The 21,679-nt window shown below is 43.6% G+C and overlaps 1 protein-coding gene across 4 annotated transcripts in view; it reads left to right on the top strand.

Moving 5' to 3' along the window:
• TNR (tenascin R) overlaps window positions 1-21,679 on the top strand; it is a 2,098,594-nt gene that overhangs the window by 2,060,273 nt on the left and 16,642 nt on the right. For all 4 annotated transcript variants that reach the window (XM_069641143.1, XM_069641142.1, XM_069641141.1 and 1 more), the window contains one exon: window positions 14,569-14,665. In XM_069641143.1, the coding sequence (XP_069497244.1) occupies window positions 14,569-14,665 (97 nt within the window). The remainder of the gene's footprint in view (window positions 1-14,568; window positions 14,666-21,679) is intronic.

The following is a 21,679-nucleotide window of genomic DNA, read 5'->3' as shown; positions in this document are numbered from 1 at the left end:
CTTGAAACCATTAATAAAAAATGGCCGTAATGATTGGCCCCATAAAAGATAATGATAACCGACTAATATGGAATATGTTAAATATAGCCAGAGTATTGTCTGGCCCTCAGCCCCTTAATGCGATAGCAGAGGAAATATGGACCAAACATATTAAGAATGCTATGTATGACAACACACAGAAGCTTGAATATAAGACTGAAGTAAATGAATGGCCCCTGAGTTGGCCTCTGAGTTTTTCAAAAAAACAATATTATGAAAAACATTATAAAACTCAAAGATTCAAAGGCTCCTGGACCCAATGGTTTAGCTTCTACGATCATAAAGAGCAACCCCTTAAAATGGGCTGACATCCCATACACCTTATGTAAAAAAGTCTGCCAAGAAAGATCTATTCCTTCATCTTGGCTGACTTCTATTTTGATACCCATTTTCAAGGCTGGGTCACGATCAATACCAAGCAACTACAGAATTATTTCCATATTGGATACCACAAGATCATCTTCAAGTGTGGGTTGACACCAATAATTTGCTACATCCACTCCAGTCGGGGTTCTGTAAAGGCTGCAGTACCAGGCATAATATTCGAATCTTGGACGCCATTACCACGCAGGCAAAACAATCTTCCCAATCCTCTATTTATGAAGCCTTTTTGGACCTCAGCTCTGCTTTTGACAAGGTCAACCGTGTGTGTTTATGGAAGATCTTTGCAGACCTGCAGTGTCCCAAATGGCTACTTGAAATCATTATAAAACTTCATACTAACACTGTAGCACAAATACGATTAGATAATGAGGGTCGATATCCAGTCCACTAGAGATTAACAAGGGTGTGAAGCAGGGCTGTATTCTTGCAGCACTCTTGTTTAATCTATATATTTCACAACTGATAAGACATCTGGAAGCTTGTGCCAAGTGCCCAGTTGGCTTTAAGCAGACAAAGAACACAGCCCTTCTTTACGCTGACGATCTGGCTATAGTGGACCAACCTTTTATCGGCATGAAACTACTTATCGAGGAATTGGGTTGTTTTACCAAAGAACTTGACATGAACGTCAATATCGATAAAACCAAAGTAATGTTATTTTCCAGCAAAAAGATGAATCACCCAAGAATGTCCTAGTTGTGGCATTATTGAATACACCTCTTCTTATAAATACGTGGGTGTAGAAATTGATTGTGATAGAGGCTACGCGACTTTAATAACTAAGAAGATAAGGCAAGCTAAAAAAATCTCTACGCTTGTTCGTAGCTTCGTTATTCATCATGCTGGCTACTGCCTGAGAGGTATTATAATGCTTTACTCTCAATGGTTTATTCCTGTGGTTGTCTATGGGCTAAAGCCTTTATTGATTAAAAACCTTGATTGGCTTAACCAAATTGAAGGCTATTTCTGGCGCACTGTCTTATGTCTACCTCGCTCATGCCCAGTTCACTATATACGTACTGAAATGGGCCTGACTCTTTGAAGGGTATTATTCTGCAACAACTAGGTCTCTTTGTTCTGAAAGCTTTATGCTATCCAGTGAGTGCAATTTCTTGCATTATCGCGACTGATGTCATTCAAATTCGGGATGGGGAGACCTCTAATATGTATGACCAAGGATGTAGAGACCTTTTGGTGTATTATGTTGGTCCTTAGGCATCTGTCGAAATGGCTGCTATCTGAGTATTAAGTTTACTTTAAAAAGAAACTCCAGAAGCTCGACTGGTCCAACAGATTGGAATATATGAGTGATCTGCGTAATAGCCAATACATTGCAGGCATTGTTTACACATATTTAAATCCACAAATATATTTAATTAGATGCCCAAGTCCTTCAGTGCACCAATTTCGATTTATGATGCTAACAAACCAACTACCTTTTAGAGCTGCTTATGGCACACAGTGGAATCTTGATGTTAACCAACGATTTTGTAGGATGTGTAATAAATCGGACTCACTTGAAACCATCCGAAACATCCTCACAGAATGCCCTAAATTAGCCACCTTATACCATAACGTATATGATAAATATGTATATCGGCATTCGACCATAGCTACAATTCACTTCTGGCAATTTTGTTTAATTTCTTCTATGAACTCTCTGCACATTGCACGTTATAGGGTTTGGTCTGTTGCTGATTTCAATTGGAAAACTACAATATAAAAAGGCAGCTCCTTTTTGTTAAATAATGAGTGTCCTAGAATTTATATTTTAAATAAGTTGAAAGTGCTATTAACGCTAAATTCATGAATTTGAAGGTCTTTGAGTTTTTAGCATATATGTCAGTAAATGTGTATTTGTGATGTTATTTATCTGGTCAAGTTGCATTATATTGGTTAGGCGTAATGAATATATAGGAAGTAAGCAAGCCTTGAATTAATGCATCTTTGGAACATAATGATGTTACAGTTGTTAAAGTTCTATGAACTAAAATACTACTATAATAATAATTAAATAAATAAATGAGCTTATCACTTGATGTGCTTTGCAACCTGAAGTAAACTGCACTGAGAATGGATGTGTTTGGCTGGCTGACATACCCCAGAGCAGAGGTTGGGGAGAGGTGAGAGTTGCTGTGTTGCTGCATACTGGCACCTTCTGTGCTTTCTCCCCACCTGTCGCCTCACCCTGGCATGGTGCAGTTTGCTGTGGTACATTGTGGTGCAAATATCTCGGAAACCATGCATCCTGGGGCCTGGACCTCGAGTTTGTTACTTGTGTCGGGACCGATCCTTCTACGACCACATTGATGTTTTGCTGATTTCAGGCAACCGTCTCATGTGTGACGTGCTGAAATCTGGGGAATGGGGTGGGGTGTCCTAATGTCATGTATCCAGTAATGTCTGGGGGGTCAAACGTAACTATGTAAAATTTGCTGCAGATTGGTGAAACTGTGTGCCATTGCACAAGGAACAATGCTTTGTCAAGCCACAAACCCACACATTTTGACTTGTGCTAAAATCCAGGGAACAGGCTAGGCTGCCCAAAAGTCATGTAGCTAGTAATGTCCAGAGGGTCCTAACAGGGAACTATGCAAAATGTGGTGCTGATTGGTGAAACTGTGTGGAATTGTATAAGGAACAACACTTCACCACAAATCCCACCACAAACACATTTTGACTTTTATATATATATATAGATAGTGAGAGCATTCCAAAGTCCAGCAATTATAGAAAATAGATGAGAGGAAGAGAACACAGGGAATGTAAGATTAGACTTGTTATGCCAAAGTTAGGCAGCCAGGTTTTTAGTCAGGCGTATAGTATCCCACCCTCCCACTCTAAGAGGAATACATGGAGGGGTTGGCTGCTCTTCTGTTTGGTAATCAGCCTTGTGACATGCAGACAGACACTTGTTTCCAAAGCTGGTGGTCTTTGAAGGCTCCTGCATTTTCAGGCCAGCCAACATGAGAATCCTACTGTTAAACCAACGTCATCCTTGCAGCTGCAAGCTGAAGGCTTGTATCCAGAGTTGTTCCACCAACACTCCCACTTTAACTCGAAAGTGGGGTTAGCCCGTCCCCAGTTAATGTGTCCACCCACCTCTGTACCTCATTCCCTGCTACAATATTGCTGGGAATATGCACTGGGGGCTAATAACAGCTATTACAGCACTTGGAAGCAGGAAGAATCTGGCATACCACAATGAGTTAACAAGTGTCTCCAGTGTTCCCTCTTTAAAGTGTGCAATCTGTTCTTGGAGTGCCATTTTAGTATCAGCAGAGAAGAACGTTTCTTAATTAAAGCTTTTGAGTTGACCAGAACTGCTAACCCCAGGGCTATATGATCACAACATCCAATATTCTTCAGCACCATGAAATGGAGTAGAATATGTGTACTAACAATATAATCTGTGGTGTGGCCTGGGGTGGGCTATTTAAATCTGTCTCATATAGCTGTCGATACAGGCCATTGCCAGTGCACTATGGTCTACCCTACCTTCACATTATCTTGCTCTAAAATAGTTGGATGTTGTTAGCAAAACATTTGTAAATGCATGAAGAAGTTTGTATTGTGCCCTGGAACCCTATGAGCTAAGGGACCAATTATTGAGTTGACAGTGCCACGCTAATCAGCGACATCCTAGCCTGCTATGTTAATTGATTGTTGGGGTCACTAGAAAAGGGCAAAGCACCATGTATTAGCTCCAAGCTTCCACCAAAGACACCAAAGCATGCGTTAATCAGATGCACCAGGACAAAATCCAAATTGGAATGGATCAATTTCTCTATGAGCTAAAGGATTTCTAAGCCCTATTCATCCACTGAGCCTGCTGCTTCCCCCAGCATATCTGCTGACCACTGGTATTGCAGCCACCTCCCTGAATGCAAGTGCTGGTGCACGGCAGAGGACATTTGGGAGAGGTAGACCGAGATTGGAAGAAGCCATGGATAATATTATAACTCTGTTTTTAAGCAGTAATATTGTATTCTGAAGTGCATTACCACCTGGTAATAACCCAAGGATGGAGCATTATTGCTATTACAACATTCCACCCTGAAAGACCAAAGAAATATCGAGGTTTAGTACCATAAATTAAATACGCCAATCAGGGGTAAAATATGCAATTATCTTTTACTGCTAAACCCAGGGCTACATGTACAGTTACAAAGCAAAACAGATAACTATCCGGCTCCCAACACCTTGCAGTGTGTATCAGCAGACACAGTGAGGGGTGAGAGTGCTGCACATCTACACATAGGGCCTCATTACACGGAAGGCGGTAAACCATGGTGCGATTAGCACCATGGTTGCCGCCGGTACCATACAGGTACCACCATGGAGAAAAGGGGAATTACCACCCCATTCCAAGGTTGGCGGAGCGGTAATTCCCCCTTTCTTCATGGCCCTTCCCCATTCCCATTTTTGCCCCATAGGGCATAATGGGAATGGGGAAGGAGCTAATTACGGTACCGCAAATTGCGGTACCGTAATTAGCACCAAGATCCCTTTGCAGGACCCAACTTTAATGGCTGGTCTACACCAGGCATTAAGGTCGGGTCCTGCAAAGGGACCTCGTAGTAAGGCGGTAAGGGTTAACAGTCACCCTTACTGCCTTCCGTGTAATGAAGCCCATAGACATATTTATACCATTTTTGAAACATTGTCCAGCCCCTCTCCATACTAATAATTCACTGGCTAGAGTTTGTGCCTAGTTCATATGACAAATGTTACAATCATTATACAAAGGATTAAACAAGTTTGCATGTCCATGAAGTCACAATGGTGCTGTTGGTTCTCGGATCCATGGTAAGCCTTATTCCACGAATCGCTACAATGCAGTTCAGCCAGAACACACAATCTGAGTTTGTTTTCCATTATCTCTTTGTTTATACGAGGATGAGCTTGTGAGCGCAGACAACACTTAGATGAGATAACCAAATAACAAGTACCCTGCCAATTTCTAGGTAACGAAGGATAAGCTTCATTGCCACAGACAAAATAAACGGCATCACCTACATACAAAGGTTTGTCCACACTAGTTAGATCCGAAATGTTGGCACAACCCTCAAAAGTACCCATTGGCTGAGAACCATCCCTTTGTATGCAGAAGTAAACAGAGTTGGGGCTATGATTGATAGTGTAGGAAGGAGGTATGGCATCCCGGTTGCCTATGGGAACCATCTTGACAGAAATTAGCAATTGGAATGGTCTAGAACATCTATCGGAAGGCATAATAGAAGCAACATTGTTTGCTCCTATTCGCAAAAAGAGAACATCCGAAAGGTGTCAGGATTCGTCTTTCGAATTCGTTCAGATTAGTCCCATCGAAGTTCCCAGAAATACTGTCATTCCAACGACCAAAGAATAGTGCCCTTAGTGAGGCGTAGCATGCAGTAGTCAAAGGAAGAGGATGAATATACCCGCCCAACCCTTTTTCCCCGGGCTGTGGCAAATGCAAACATATCCAGCAATTCGTTCTGTTTAGAATCGCATGGGTCCCATTCATGATTAATAAAAGAGTGTTATTGTGGTAACTCTGCCTGTGTTGGGAATCCCTAGGAGGTAGAGTGTGCAGATGCATGAAAGGTGAAGACATAGTGGGAACACTTTCAGTCGGTAACAAAGTCTCAAGTGGACGCACCCCCTCAATATACCGGAACACAAGCGCAAATACAACTGTCAGACCAGTTAACATTATTACAAGAAAACAATGAGTCCTCAAGGACCATGATCTTTGATGAACAGATTCTTTGTCAGCCACATGACCAATGGCTTGCTCCGTACGAGTAGAGTTAGAAAAGGGCATTGTTCCTCAAGGTCCCTTTAGAAAGTCTCTCTGTCAGGCTCTTTAAGTTCATCCGTCGGTGATCTGCTGACCACGTGGCTTATCTTGCTTGATGGTAACTTTGCTGGTCCCTGACACTTATTTCTGTTTCAGCGAAAGAGAGGCAAGGGACTTGTTCAAACGTGGTTTCTTGTGGGCCCAGCCGATGCTATGCTGTAAATCTAGTGCCAAGGACACAGATCGTACCTCAAGACTCCAGATACGATGTGATCTGTGAACAGTGTTGTTGCTTCCTGATGGAAGTGGTGAAACAGAAGCAAGATTGCTCAAGGGTGCAGAAGATCAGAGGAAGAATTCAAAGGCAAAGCAGCAGTCTCCCCTGGCCCCATGAGCTCAGGAAGAATCTCTGAGACACCCTTGGTGTTGTTCAAAACAGACTTGTTGTGCGGAACAGAACAAACAGTCTCTTTCTATTCTTCTTCGTCAAGTGGCAGAGGAAAAGGTTTCTTCTTGATGTGTGTTGTGTGGATCTAGTGTCTCTTTCCTGCTACTCGTACAGTGGTCTGTGTGTCCAACATGACCTGAAACTGTCCTGGCCAATGCGGTGCAAGACAGGATGCTCTTTCGAAAACCTTGGTGAGCACCCAGTCGCCGGGTCGGAGTCGATGACCTGGCCCCTCGTATTTTACTGGGAGGGCTTCTCGCACCTGTTGATAAATCAAATACAAGTTTTGAGTTAACTGGTCACAGTATTCAGAAAGAAGCAAATGCTCCACGTCTTTCAATCGTTTGGGCTTGGGCAAATTCCAAATATTTGGCTTGTCACCCCATTACTATTTCATAGGGGGAGAGTCCAGTTCTTGTTTGTGGGGTTGTCCGCATGGACAATAAATCTACCGGTAAGGCATCTGGCCATTTCAAATTACTACTGGCACAGATCTTAGCCACCTTATTCTTTAAAATGCCATTATGGCATTCTACAAGTCCAGTACTCGGAGCGTGTCTGGCCGAATGGAACCGTTCATCAACCTGTAATCTGTAATCTGCATACTTGCAGAATAACAGCAGCGATAAAATGTGGACCATTGTCCGACCAAATGACCCTTGGCAAACCAAACCTAGGAAAATATTCCTTAAGCATGGTTTTCGCCGTCGTTATTGCTGTGACATCTTTTACAGGTAATGCTTCGACCCACTTGCTAAAGGCACAAATGACTACCAGAACATACTTATAATTCTGGCAGCGCTCCATTTCGATGAAGTCGAAATGTATCGCTTCAAAAGGCACATAGGGGGGGACCAAAACTACACCTTGGTGTCGATGCACCCTTTCCCACATTATGCTGTAAGCATACCATGCAATTTTGGACCAAACGCTCAGCAGTATTTGAGATGTTTACATTTACCCAGACAGGTTCTAGCAGTTTACACATTTTTCTAGCACATATATGAGTAGGGCCATGAGCCATCGTAACCATAGCGGTGACATATGCATCGGGTAGCATCCATCTTTTCTTGATATTGCCTATCCAACAACGTTCATCATCTAAACTTGCTAAACCCTCAGCCCATTGTTAAAGCTCTTCTGGAGTAGCATCAGCTTGAATATCTTTTATCAAATAAATTCCTTCATCTTTTATACAAGTGTTTGTGGCTTCTTTTGTTACATACATCTCTGAATACAAATCAGTGGCAGTCAGTTTGGCTATCCTGTCAGCAAAAGTGTTTCCCCTCCCCACAACATTTGTTACTTTCTGGTGTGCGACAGACTTCATAATTGCTAGTTGAGTAGGAAGCGCAAATGCTGAGTTACGTGTGAGGTTAAGAAACCTCTTTCTGACCACAGTCTACTGAAGTTGGGAATCACCCTAAAGGCATACTGGTTATCTGTAAATATATTTACTCTAAGCCCTTTGGAAAGTTCACAAGCTCGAGTCAGTGCGATAATCTCTGAGGCCTGCGGGGAGTTATGCAAAATTCTCTTGGTTTCCACAATCGTGCTTAATGTAGTGATGGCATAAGCAGCAGTGGATTTACCATCCGGAAGTTTGAAGCAGGAGCCATCGCAAAACAGCTCCCCTTGTGGATTTTGCAATGGTGTGTCATTTAAATAAATTCTGCCTTTGGTTTCATGCTCTGTGGTATAGAGGCAGTCATGTGACATCTTGTCACTGCAAGAAATGTCTTGCGGAAGAGGCAATGGTTCGGCCAGATTTAATACGCAACATCTCTTAATTTGGATATGCAGTGCAAATAAAATCAGCTTGTATCTTGTTAATCGTGCTTAAGTTAGATGTTGTATTTGCGTTCTGTTCAATAGAACATCTATGGAGTGGGGTACCATCACGGGTAAAGGGTGACCTAAAACCATACCCTTGTTTTGTTGTACGGATGCAGCAACAGCAGCGACAGCTCTCAAGCATGTCGGCAAAGCGCATGCAACAGGATCAAGCGTGGAGGAAAAATAACCGCACGTTCTATTCTTCCCCCATGTTCCTGCGTTAACACAGCCAAAGCACATCCATCACATTCATGCACATACAATACAAATGCCTTGCCATAATTTGGTGTGGCCAAAACTGGTGGTGAACACAGCGCAGCTTTGAGCAGATCAAAAGCTTTCTGGTGTTCCAAGTTCCACGGCAATGACAAAGAAATGCCCTTCTTTGTCAATGCCAGCATTGGTTTTTATCACTAGTGAGAAGTTTGGGATCCACTTTCTTCAGTACGAAGCCATGCCTATCAAGGTTCTGACCTCTTTCTGTGTATTTGGGACAGACATGCTACAGATGCTTTTTATCCATTTGGGTGTTAGTCTTCTTCCCTCCTTTGACAGGAGATAGCCTAAATAGGTGACCTCCTGTCAACAATATTGAAACTTGTTCAATGAAGCCTTATGCCCATGCTCTGCTAGATGAATAAGCAGCAACACGGTTCCCTCCTTAAAGCGACATCTATCACCATCTGTTTCTTCATTCTGTAACCAATCTACCTCCCTTTTAAACTCAAAAACCCTCTCAACATGCTCATGTACTTTCTCCTCAGTGTCTCTTGAGTAAGCTAAGACATTCAAATCCCTCAATCCTTGTGGGACATCCAAGTGCGTCAAATCATTCCACATTTCGGCCAAGTGCATTCCCATCTCCTCAATCAAAACATTCTGTTTGGGAATACTTTCTAGATCAAAGATTGTAGCTAAAACAGCTGCTTTTCACCTTCTTTATATATTTCTTAGCCCATAGATACTATTCCCTCTTTCTAGCTTTAGAGACTGCACTACAAGTCACTTTCTTTGATTCAGCACTCACCCCTTCATTTGCTTCAAGCGGAGCAGAACTGCTTGGAAAAGAGAGAGCAGACAAATCCTGTACAACAGGTAGTGGAAACACTACCGCTGGCTACAAAGACGGAATCACAGGAATAGCAATTGTCTGTAAGGATGGAGATGCAGAAGGGGGAGCAACAACAGTAAGAGGAGCAACAGCTGATGGCGGAGGAACAACAAGAGGAATAGGGACAGCAATGGGAGGAGGTGCAACAGTAGGAATAGGTAAGACTGCAGGAAGAGGCACATAAGGAGGTGGTGCAGGGGCAACAGTTCTACGTTCATTTAAAAGCTTATCAATTAGTTTGTCTGAGGCATGAAAATCTTTAGACGGGTATATTTTCTTTACACCAAGTTGGAAAGCCCTATCCATGTTTTCTAACAGACTCCAACTGTTTCTGTTGATCATACAATAATGCTTTTTCTGAATTAGACATGTGACGATGTGCATGTTTCTCTTTACTCTTAAGTTGCTGCATAGCTTCCTTTTTCTAATTCTGAATTACATCAAATGCTGCAGGCTTAGCCTTTTTCTTTAACAACATATACTCCAAATACTCTATATGAGCAATCTCAAAGCTACCATGAAGCACGTCTAGTTTGTCTGTGCCAAATATCATTGAATACTATACTATCAATGCCGAACTTACAGCACATAGTACATGCCGGCGACCCCTCCTGTGATGTCGGTCGACCAAATTCCAAAGATTGTCTGTCTGTGTGGAATAAACCCCTGAAACAGGCAGACAGTTTCCCAGGCATATCAGATCACTGGTGTTACCTAGCGTTGTTTGTACTCATGTGAACCAAACTGCAACCAAATATCAGGATACTTAGGAATCGGACCACGACTCACCTGATTACAAAGGACTAAGGAGGTCTGATCGGATTACAAAGGACGACCCGCGTGGTTGGCTATTTTGACAAAACAGCCCGCCTAAATATGAGGCAAGGTGCCTCCTTGAACTGCATTGCATGCTCACAGTTCAGGGATCGGATTGTGCAGTACTGTCGAGGTGTCGCATCTCATACAAAGGTGCCCCTTTTTTCTCACTCTTTGATCCCAATCCTATAGCCGCATCTTCTCTTCAGCGAGGTGGCATCAATCTTGGGGGTCCCTACTCGAGAGCCATCTGAAAGACCAAAGAAATATCGAGGCTCAGTACCACAAATGAAATACTCCAACCAGGGGTTATACAATATAATATAATATAATATAATATAATATAATATAATATAATATAATATAATATAATATAATATAATATACAAGTATCTTGAAATACTGTACAGTTACAAAGCAAAACAGATAGCTAACTGGCTCCCAACACCTCGCAGTGTGTATCAGAGCAAAGACAGTGAGGGTTGAGATTGCTGGACATCTACACACAGAAATATTTATACCATTTTTGAAACATTGTCCAGCTCTTCTCCAAACTAATAATTCACTGGCTAGAGTTCATGGCTAGTTCATATGACAAATGTTACAATATTATACAAAGGATTAAACAAGTTTGCATGTCCATGAAGTCACAATGATGCTGTTGGTTCTGTGATCCACGGCAAGCCTTATTCCACGAATCGCTACAATGCAGTTCAGCCAGAACACACAATCTGACTTTGTTTTCCATTGTCTCTTTGTTTATACGAGGATGAGGCTTGTGAGCGCAGACAACACTTGGATGGCAGTTCATTTGAGTTACAAGGTTTCTTTTCATTGGTCAAACAGTCTGCTCTCGGTCAGCCTAAACATAAATGAAAACTCAAAAGTTGTTCGGCTCAACTGCAAGTCGAAAACACAAGCCACCTTTTTAGAACATGGAACAAGAGCCAAAATCAAAATGGCAGATGATTCTTAAAATGGCGGCGAAGCTAATCAAAAGTCAGTCGGAACATTACAAACACGGGGCCTCATTACATGGTAGGCGGTAAGGGTTTACCGGTACCGGTATTTTATCGGTACCAGTAAACCCTTACCGCCTTACTACGAGGTCCCTTTGCTTGTTGGGGAATTTAACGTCTGCTTTTTGCAAAGAGACCAGGGAGCTAATTACGGTACCGCAATTTGCGGTGCCGTAATTAGCACCTTCCCCATTCCCATTATGCCCTATGGGGCAAAAATGGGAATGGGGAAGGGCAATGGGGGAAGGGGGAATTACCGTCCCACCAACCTTGGAATAGGGCGGTAATTCCCCTTTCCACCAAGGCGGTGCCGGTATTTTACTGGCATGGACCAAGGTGCTAGTAGCACCTTGGTCCACCGCCATCCGTGTAATGAGGCCCACTGTTTTTTGTGTAACGCGAATGGCCTTAGGCCAATATTCATAATAACGAGGTATTATATGGTTACGGTTTAACAACCCAATGGGGGTATAATGTTTTGCTTCTGTGTTTTCTAAACATGCTCAGTGCTCCAACCACAAGGCTATCAGACAACACTGCACTTATGATCACTAATAAGGGTGAAGCCAATATGCAGAAGTCTGCAGCCTTCGGAAATGTTGGTGTTGGGTTGATTGTGCTATGGTATAATGCAGCACTGCCCACTAAAACAAAGAGGAAGACAATTTGCTGGAGCAAAAGGCTTGTATTTGGGCTAGTGTGCAAATCCACCATATCTTGCTCACGTGGCTATGAACTGGATGTGAACTTCCAGTGTATGTAGCTGGGTGGCGCTGTGGCATTTGTGAAATGGCTCAAATGGCTTATTCTAATTTCACAGTTTCAAACAAAGGAAAATAAAAGAGAACCATAGGAATATTAGTACAGAATACCTACACCGGACGTTATTGCCCTCTGGCACGGCATTATTGTCTCCAAAAGAATTCCCAACATTCCAGTCTTCAAACTGTATAGACCTGGTTTGAGTGCTGCACCAGGTGTTAATGGCCCCAAAGACTCAATTAAAGAAAATCAATCAAGGAAATCTAATGAGGTTTAATGTCTCATGACTCTATGTACGGCCCAAGGAAGTGTTCTATAAAGCTATTATAGCCCTGAATCGCCCTCTGAAAAGGATTTTAGAAAAGAGACAAAAACAATGGCTCATTTTGTGGTTCTTTGTGTGGCATCTATTGTAGAAAGTGTACTGTGTCTTTTTAATGAGGAGTCGCCATTAAGAGGTGCTACAGTACCATTATCACTTTTCATTCATTTATTTTTAGCAAGCCACTGCACACGGCTTGCAACGACCTTGAATGCATTATTTCAGCCTTTTGGGCGGTCTCTGTGTGCTGTTAACATGGGTGGAAGGCGGGAGAGAAGCGTTTGTGTGGCATGAGTTTGGAAAGCCATGCAGATACGCCTACAACCAGGGCCGGCCTTAGGGGCATCAGCGCCCTGGGTGAATTGGTGCCCCTCCATCAGGATGTGCCACCTTTTTTTCTTTTTCCCAATAGGTAATGATGTGAATAGGGTGCATCAGTACCCTATTGTTATTAAATGCACTCTGCCACCGCGGGCACATTTAATAACAAAGGGGCACCTGCCACTCCTTCTGCCACTACACCAGCTCAGGGGAGCCCTTGAAAGACTACCCCAAGCTGGCATGGTGAGGCTAATGGCGTTCTGGTGGGGAGTGGTGCCCCGGGCGGTCGCATGGCCTACCCTCCCCGAAGGTCGGCTCTGTCTGCAACCATGGAGTATCAACGGTTTCTAAGAGCCGAGGGCAAGAATCTGTAGTGAGCGAATCAGCATCTTGACAGCAAAGTAGTATGCTGCTACTAATGGCAGCACAGTGAGGCGGCATGTGGGCCGGACGATGGTCGGAACAATTCCTGGGTTGTACCGCCTCCTATAGCCCGTGGATTGTCCATTGGGCAGAGCCCAACCTCATGTAGCAGGCGTATAATAGGTGGTTGATGATGTTGGGGGTCATTACGACCCGGGCGCAAAGGGATACCGGGCACCGGTAATGACACCGGTAATCCCTTTGCACCCTATTCCGAGGTCCCTTTGCGGGTCCTTCCTTAATACCTGGTTTTAGCAGGCGTTAAGGACGGGACCCGCAAAGGGATACCGGTTCAATAACAGTACCACAATTTGCGATACCGTTATTTCCACCTTCCCCCTTCCCATTGATCCCTATGGGGGCTCAAATGGGAATGGGGAATGGCATTTCAAATGGGGACTAACCAGTCCCTCAAAGGGCGGAATGGACCGGTAAGTCCCCATACCACTACGTCGGTGGTGGTACCGTTATTGGTGCTAGTCATGGCGCTAATAGTGCCATGACTAGCCCCAACCTCGGAATGAGGGACGTTGAGTTTGATCTATAGCCAGGCAGAGATGTCATGATGCAGCATTGCTATTGGTGGAAAAATACTTGCTGCGCTTGTAATGATTAGATGCTCTTTCTTGATTAAAGATACATATACAAATGGTTAATTCACTCACTTCTAAATGGCTTATAACAAACTTGCCGTACAATAACTTAGGTTAGACAGACTTGGTCTTTACATGCTGAGATTGCATTGTGAGATTTCCTGAAACTTAAAAAAATTATTTCAGTTTTGGGGGTGGGGCGGGTAGATGTTAATATTTAAAAATGACATGGCAAAAGTCGGTTATTTAATCGAATAGTAAAAAGAATTAATCTGAACTAAGATTGTGATTCATAAGTGGCACCAAAATAAAATGTTTGAGTAAAGAATACATTATACAATAAGAAGAAATAATTTTGAGGCTAAAATAGAATATTTGATAAAACAAAAAAAACAACAAATGAAAATGTGATGGCAGAAAATAGTGGAATGGGCAGAATGTTATTCTTACATTATAAAGTATCAATTTGTTTACTGATTTATTTATTTTATGGTTATTCACAACTTCCGAGACAGATAATACCGTCTTGATATAGGGAAGAAGATAGGAGTTTTCTCCCAGCCCTTCCCAGAGGTACACTGTGGGACAGTGCCCCTTTCACATTCTGACATGCTGAGTGGTCTGGTGCGCACAGTCTCACCGCACCGCTAGCTGTATAACTAAACTCAGTCCCACCAATAACTCCAATCTCTACCTTCACCCCTTGCAGGTCTTCCAGAGGCGGCAGAACGGACTGACGGATTTCTTTCGGAAATGGGTGGATTACCGTGCTGGATTTGGCAACCTGGAGGATGAATTTTGGCTCGGTAAGTCACCCTCCAGCTCTTTGCTTGCAAGAAATGGGCCTCATTCCGAGTTAACAGGTACACGACAAAGGTGCTGCTATTAACTTTTACTGGTACTTTTACCAGACTGGCCAAAGACAATTTAAGGAAGGTTAAGGACCCCTACTCGCAAACAACGGCCTTTATTACGGCAGGCCAGTAATTGCAGCAAATTCCCCCACTCCCCCATGGACTCCATGGAATGGGGATTTACCATCCTTACTGGCACTTGTAACCTGGCGGTGATTCCGGCAGACCAAGTGCCGGTAACAGCCATTCCATTTGCCGACAGTCTGGCGGATTTACTGCGGGAATACCAGCAAACTTGTAATAAGGTCCTTGTCTTGTATTGAACATGCTTAGGAGTCATTAGTTGCCTCTAAGAGCTGTTGCTAATACTCTAGATTTTTCCTAGAAGTATATGAGGCAGATTCAGCCCTACATGGGTTCAGAATTGTATACCAGGGTTGCTCAGAGATCACTCCGGTGACCGCTGAACCAATGGAGTTTACCGATTACAATTCAGTTGTTCTGAAAACAAAAGTATGTGGGGCAAACCGACGCTGCACGCCTCATGTTTCTCAAGCAAACATATCAGTGTCTTACTGTGACTAGCAAGCCCAAGCCAGGCATCGGCTAATTAGGTGCCTTCATGTCCTTATGGACAGTTTACTCGGAGAAGGAGCTGACTTTGAAAGATGTGCTAGGTTACTTGGATTTTTTGACCATGCTCCGCTGCCATAAACATAGTCTCCAGTCATTCTGGTTGATCTTAAAAAGAGGTTAGGTTTGTGGGCAGAGATGGAAAATGCAATATACCTTTGCCACAGCGTTGGTGCGTGCGCATCAGAAGTACCCAGGCACTATGTGCAGGTCTGTTTCTATGTGGTCAGTGTCAATTGCATAGAACAGTGGTGGGCAAGATCCACCCCCCATATGTTCCAGCCCACCACTTCCATGATCCCCTTCCACTGACTATGCTGGCTAGGCAGGGGCTTCCCTTCAGTAATGGGGAACGTGGCACCAACCAGCCATCAGCAATTTAGCCAGCTCACTGCGGTCATTCTCACATGCTTGTTGCAGCTGAGGATGAGCTCCCGGGCTGGCTTTAACACAGTACTAATATCACAGTGCACATGTGGACTGTGCAGGGTCAGGTGCATTTGGCTTTCTTGGTCTTTCATGTCCCATTGGGGAAGAGTCTGGAGTACTGCAGGGCTGAATGTGCATGGAGGGTGCTACTGTGCATCAATGAACTTTGGGAGGCCCACATGTGGTGAAATTGAGGCTCTCGAACTCGACCGCACATGTGCAGGAACCAGAAGCTCTCCCTGTTTCCTGTTGAATGTTGCATGGGAGTGGGAGAGCTATTGTGACAGACAGTGTGAGGCAGGTGGCACTTGGAGTCCAGGCTAGAGCTGCAGGTAAGAAACAAAGTCTATGGGCCTCATTACAAGTGTGACGGTCTGGAAACAATGGTTCCGGTAAGCCTACTGGCACCATTGTTACCAGACAGGCACACCACGGGTTTGCCTGCCGGAGCCACTGGGCCATGGTAAGCAAGCCATCATGGAAGCACCAGTACCGTTATTAACAGTGCTGGTGCTTCCATGGTCCCCACTCCCATGGAGTCTTATTGGAATCCATTGGAATGGGGATTAACAGATTACCGGCACCTGACTTCGCGGCCGCTGGGGTTGTAACACCCCAGCCCCAGTGTTACCAGGAAGTCAGGTGCCGGTAATTCTTTACGGGTCCGGCAAAACCCGCCAGTATCACCGGCAGGGTAACCGCCGGACCCGTAATGAGCCTCTATATGTATGTGTGCGTGAGAAGGTTTGTGTCTGAAAGTGCACGTCTGAGTGTGATAGAATATATGTTGTTTTGGTGTGCATGTGAATGAGAACATTTCTGTTGCATGGGTGCATGAATGAATGAGAGTATGTATGCAGCATGAATGCGTGCACCGGGCATGGATCAGCATCCGATTGAGATGGGGGGGCTTAGGCAGCTACATTGGTGCAGTCAGTAAAGACATGATTTCTTGAAGTGACCTGACATTTATTTTACTAGCATTTAGGGCGAAGCCAACAAGATGTGTATTCTTACATGGTGGTACGTTTATGAAGTGAGCAATGGTGTGTTTTCTTACTGTGCATAGCAATTTTACTGGCATTTAGGACAAAGCCAACCTGATGTGTTTCTTATAAGTGCATGGTACGTTTGTTCAGCCAACCTGAAAATAGTTTCTTATAGTGACATAGCATTTAATTACTGGCATGAAGGGCAAAGCATAACCAAAAAGTGATGGGTGAAAGGTTCTGATTAAATCTGAACCACTGGCACTACATTGGGAACCTACCACACTGCTGTTTTTTAGCCTGCCTGCGCCATTGCAAAAAGATTCCCGTCATATGCAAATCAGTCCGGCACTGACACCAATAGGAGCAGCCCAGACTGAATTGCTAGGCCAAGTCCACTCTGTACGGAAACATGATTCATGTTCTTACAAATGAGTGGGGGTCATTTTTTCAGTTAGCAAGTGTATGTTTTCTTACTGTAGCATGTCATTGGGCCTCATTATGAGAATGGTGGTAAGGCAACAACAGTGCCGGTAGCGCTACCGGCACCATTGCTACCGTACCACCATGCTACGAGCAGTGCTCGCGGGTGCCTGTCAGCCCGCCAGGTCTACAACCTCCAACCTCGTAATGAGGCCCATTGTCTTACTGGCATGAAGAGCAAAGCCAACATGTTCATTGTTCTTACATGGGGCAAGGTACATTTGTGCAGCAAGCAAGAACAGGTTGTCTTACTGTTGCATGACATTTATTGACTTGCTGGTGCCGGGCCAAGGTGGATCTGCTCAGTGCTGTTTTGTCTTTCCGCCAATCGCGTTGTGGGATTTATATAGCTGTTTAGTGGTCTTCAGTTCTGGTGTGAACCATCTTGAAAAAGGCCATGGCGAGCTGATGGTTTTCAAGAGGGGGGGAGCGGGATTAGTGAGGTGTTGAGCCATGAGTCAAAGGCATCGGAGGTTAGGAGTTCATTGGGTAGGCTGGTAGGGGGAGGAGCTTGAAGGAGTGCATTGGCTAGGTCGGGAAGGATTTTTAGTTTCTTCCAGCATTTGCATAGATTCGGAGGTTCTGGTTCGGGTAAGGGGAGCGTGTTGGGTGAGCGAATGGCGAAAGAGACAATGAAGTGATCGGACAGATGATAGGGATGGAAGGGTTTAGATGTATCAGGTTGTGGGAGCTGAAGATGGCATCAAGTGTGTGTCCTTTATAGTGAGTCAGCCCGTTTATGTGGGTATGGAGGTTAATCGCGTCTAGGCCGTCAACCAGAGAGTGGGTCATAGGGTTGGTGGGACTTGTCAAGCCATATGTTGAAGTCTCCTAGAAGGGTGAGGGTGGGATGGTTTAGTTGGAGGGTGACAATAGAGTCGCAGAGGTTGTTTGAGAATTGTCTATCGTAGCCAGCAGTGGGAAAGATGATAGTAGGCGAGTGGGAGGAGGGGATGGGAGGAGCAGTGGTTTTAGGATGGTTGGCTCACCCTGTAGGGGATGTGGTGGAGGGCAGGATGGTTTGGGGAAGGGGGATGGGAGGTAGGGCAGGCGGGAAGGGAGGCAGGTGCAAGGGGGTCATTTTCGGCTGACCTTGGTGGGTTGGGTGGACTCATGGTTTGGATTAGTTTGAACTGTGTTATAGTTGGCGTTGGATGATTTCATTCACACCTTCCCACTTCAACTACATCACCGGATGTAAGTTGTACACACTCTCTATGATTAACTGTACTATCTTTACTGATGATTCACACTTTCTAGGTTTAACTATAACACCGGGTGAGATTATTCACAGTTTCTAAATTCAATTGTACCACCGGGTGAGATTATTCACAGTTTCTAAGTTTAACTAAACCACAGGGTGATATTATTCACATATTCTAAGTTCACCTATACCATAGGGTGATATTATTCACATGTCTAAGTTCAACAGTACCATAGGGTGAGATTAATCCCAGTTTTAAAATTCAACTATGCTATAGGGTCAGATTATTCACAGTTTCTCAATTCAACTATACCACAGGGTGAGATTATTCACAGTTTCCAAGTTCAACTATATCACAGGGTTATATTATTCACAGTTTTAAGTACAACTATACCATAGGGTGAGATTATTCACCGTCTTCATGTTCACTATACTACAGGGTGAGATGACAGTTATGTAATAGGCAGATTTTCTAAATGCAAACTAGAATTTAGATATCGGATTTGGCATGCTTTCTAAATGCAATTAAACCACAGATATCCTATTAGGTGGACTTTCTAAATGCAACTACACCACAGACATGCTATTAGGCAGATTTTCTAAATGCAACTACACCACAGATATGCTATTAGGCAGACTTTCTAAATGCAATTAAACACAGATGTGCTATTAGGCAGATTTTCTAAATGCAAACTAGACTACAGGTATGCTATTAGGTGGCTTTCTAAATTAAATTACACCACAGATATGCTATTAGGCACTCTTTCTAAATGCAACTACACCACAGATATGCTATTAGGCAGACTTTCTAAATGCAGTTAAACCACAGATATGCTATTAGACACTCTTTCTAAATGCAACTACACCACAGATATGCTATTAGGCAGACTTTCTAAATGCAGTTAAATCACAGATATGCTATTAGGCAGTTTTTCTAAATGCAACTAAACCACTGATATGCTATTGGGTGGACTTTTGAATTCTACTAGGTGACATTTATGTAATAGGCAGATTTTCTAAATGCAAACTAGACCACAGATATGCGATTTGTCAGACTTTCTAAATGCAATTAAAGCACAGATATACTATTAGGAGGACTTTCTAAATGCAACTACACCACAGATATGCTATTAGGCGGACTTTCTAAATGCAACTAAACCACTGATATGCTATTAGGTGGACTTTTGAATTCTACTAGGTGACATTTATGTAATAGGCAGATTTTCTAAATGCAAACTAGACCACAGATATGCGATTTGTCAGACTTTCTAAATGCAATTAAAGCACAGATATACTATTAGGAGGACTTTCTAAATGCAACTACACCACAGATATGCTATTAGGCGGACTTTCTAAATGCAACTAAACCACTGATATGCTATTAGGTGGACTTTGTAAATGCAACTACACCATAGATCTGCTATTAGGCAAACTTTCTAAATGCAATTAAACCACAGATATGCTATTAGGCAGATTTTCTAAATGCAGACTAGTCCACAGATATGTTATTAGGGGGACTTTCTAAATGAAACTAAACCACTGATGCTATTGGGTGGACTTTCTGAATGCAATTAAACCACAGATATGTAGACCACAGATATGCTATTAGGCATACTTTCTAAATGCAATTAACCACAGATATGCGATTAGGCAGATTTTCTAAATGCAACTAACCTACAGATATGCTATTAGGTGGACTTTCTAAATGCAACTACATCACAGAATGCTATCAGGCAGACTTTCAAATACAACTACACCACAGATATGCTATTAGGCAGACTTTCTAAATGCAAACTAGACTACAGATATGCTATTAGGCAGACTTTCTAAATGCCAGTACACCACAGAGTGTTATTGGGTAGACTTTCTAAATACAACTACACCACAGATATGCGATTAGGCACTCTTTCTAAATGCAACTGCACCACAGATATGCTAACAGGCAGACTTTCTAACCACAGATATGCTAATAAGCAGACTTTCTAAATGCAGTTACATGAGAGATATGCTATTAGGCAGACTTTCTAAATGCAACTACACCACAGATATGCAATGAGGCATACTTTCTAAATGCAGTTAAACCACAGATATGCTATTAGGAAGACTTTCTAAATGCAACTACACCACAGATATGCTATTAGGCAGATTTTCTAAATGCAACTAGACTACAGATATGCTATTAGGCGGACTTTCTAAATGCAACTAGACACAGAATGCTATTAGGCAGATTTCAAATGCAACTACACCACAGATATGCTATTAGGCAGACTTTCTAACTGCAATTAACCACAGATGTGCTATTAGGCGAACTTTCTAAATGCAACTACCCCACAGATGGAAGAGTTTACAATAGTTTAACTTCCAGGGTTGAGTGGTAGGGTAGTCTGGGGTGCAGTAATTGATTCAGTCCCCGCCCTTGCCACACTTACTTATTGTTGGCTTCTTGCTTCTCCTGCGGATACCTGCAGATACGACCTGGAGCATTCACTGTCAGAGCCGTCCTTTGCCTCAGGTCCTTAGCCGATGGGCTGCCGGGCAGAGGGCTACCCTGGGAGGACTTGCAATGAAAGGGGGACCCACTCGTCAGGACCAATCAGAGCAGGGGTGGGCAGGATAGGAGGCGGGAGGGAGAGGGGAAGACCAGGAAGGGGAGGCTGGGCAGCACAGGGGAATATAGGATGTGGGGGCACTTTTATTACACAAAAACACCAGAAAAGGGGTCGTGCACGGGGGATTCACTCACCTGCTCCTTGGTAAAGGGATGGGATGGGAAAGTGGAAGCAGGGAGCGGCGGCTGGGTCACTAGGCCCAGGGACCATGGAGTGTATCTGCCAATGGAAGCAGGGGGGCGGGTTGGGAGGAGGCAACACCAGGAAGTGCTCGCTACGAGCGCAGGAACACAGGGCACAATTCAATGATTTTTTAAATAAGACCACAAAATGGGGTCGCCGGGGCACCTGCTCTTACCTGCTTCTGATGGGCAAAGCCAACAGAGGCATGGTTCTATGTGTGGGTGCTGGCAAATACTACTAGAGCCAGCATGGACATTTTTTCTTATATTATTCCTATGGTCAAAACAACCATGAGTGTCTGTGCATGTTCATTTGTTGGCATATATGAACATACATGGGTACAGAATGCATTCAAATATTCCTTTTCACTGGCAGAAAACCTGCATGGAGTGAGCAAAGGCATCATGAAAATATGTTGGAAAATGCTTCTGTGCAC

The sequence above is a fragment of the Ambystoma mexicanum genome, chromosome 1q, assembly GCF_040938575.1.
Source record: "Ambystoma mexicanum isolate Mex_15411 chromosome 1q, UKY_AmexF1_1, whole genome shotgun sequence".
In the NCBI taxonomy this organism is placed as follows: domain Eukaryota; kingdom Metazoa; phylum Chordata; class Amphibia; order Caudata; family Ambystomatidae; genus Ambystoma; species Ambystoma mexicanum.
This window is presented reverse-complemented; position numbering and strand designations above follow the sequence as displayed.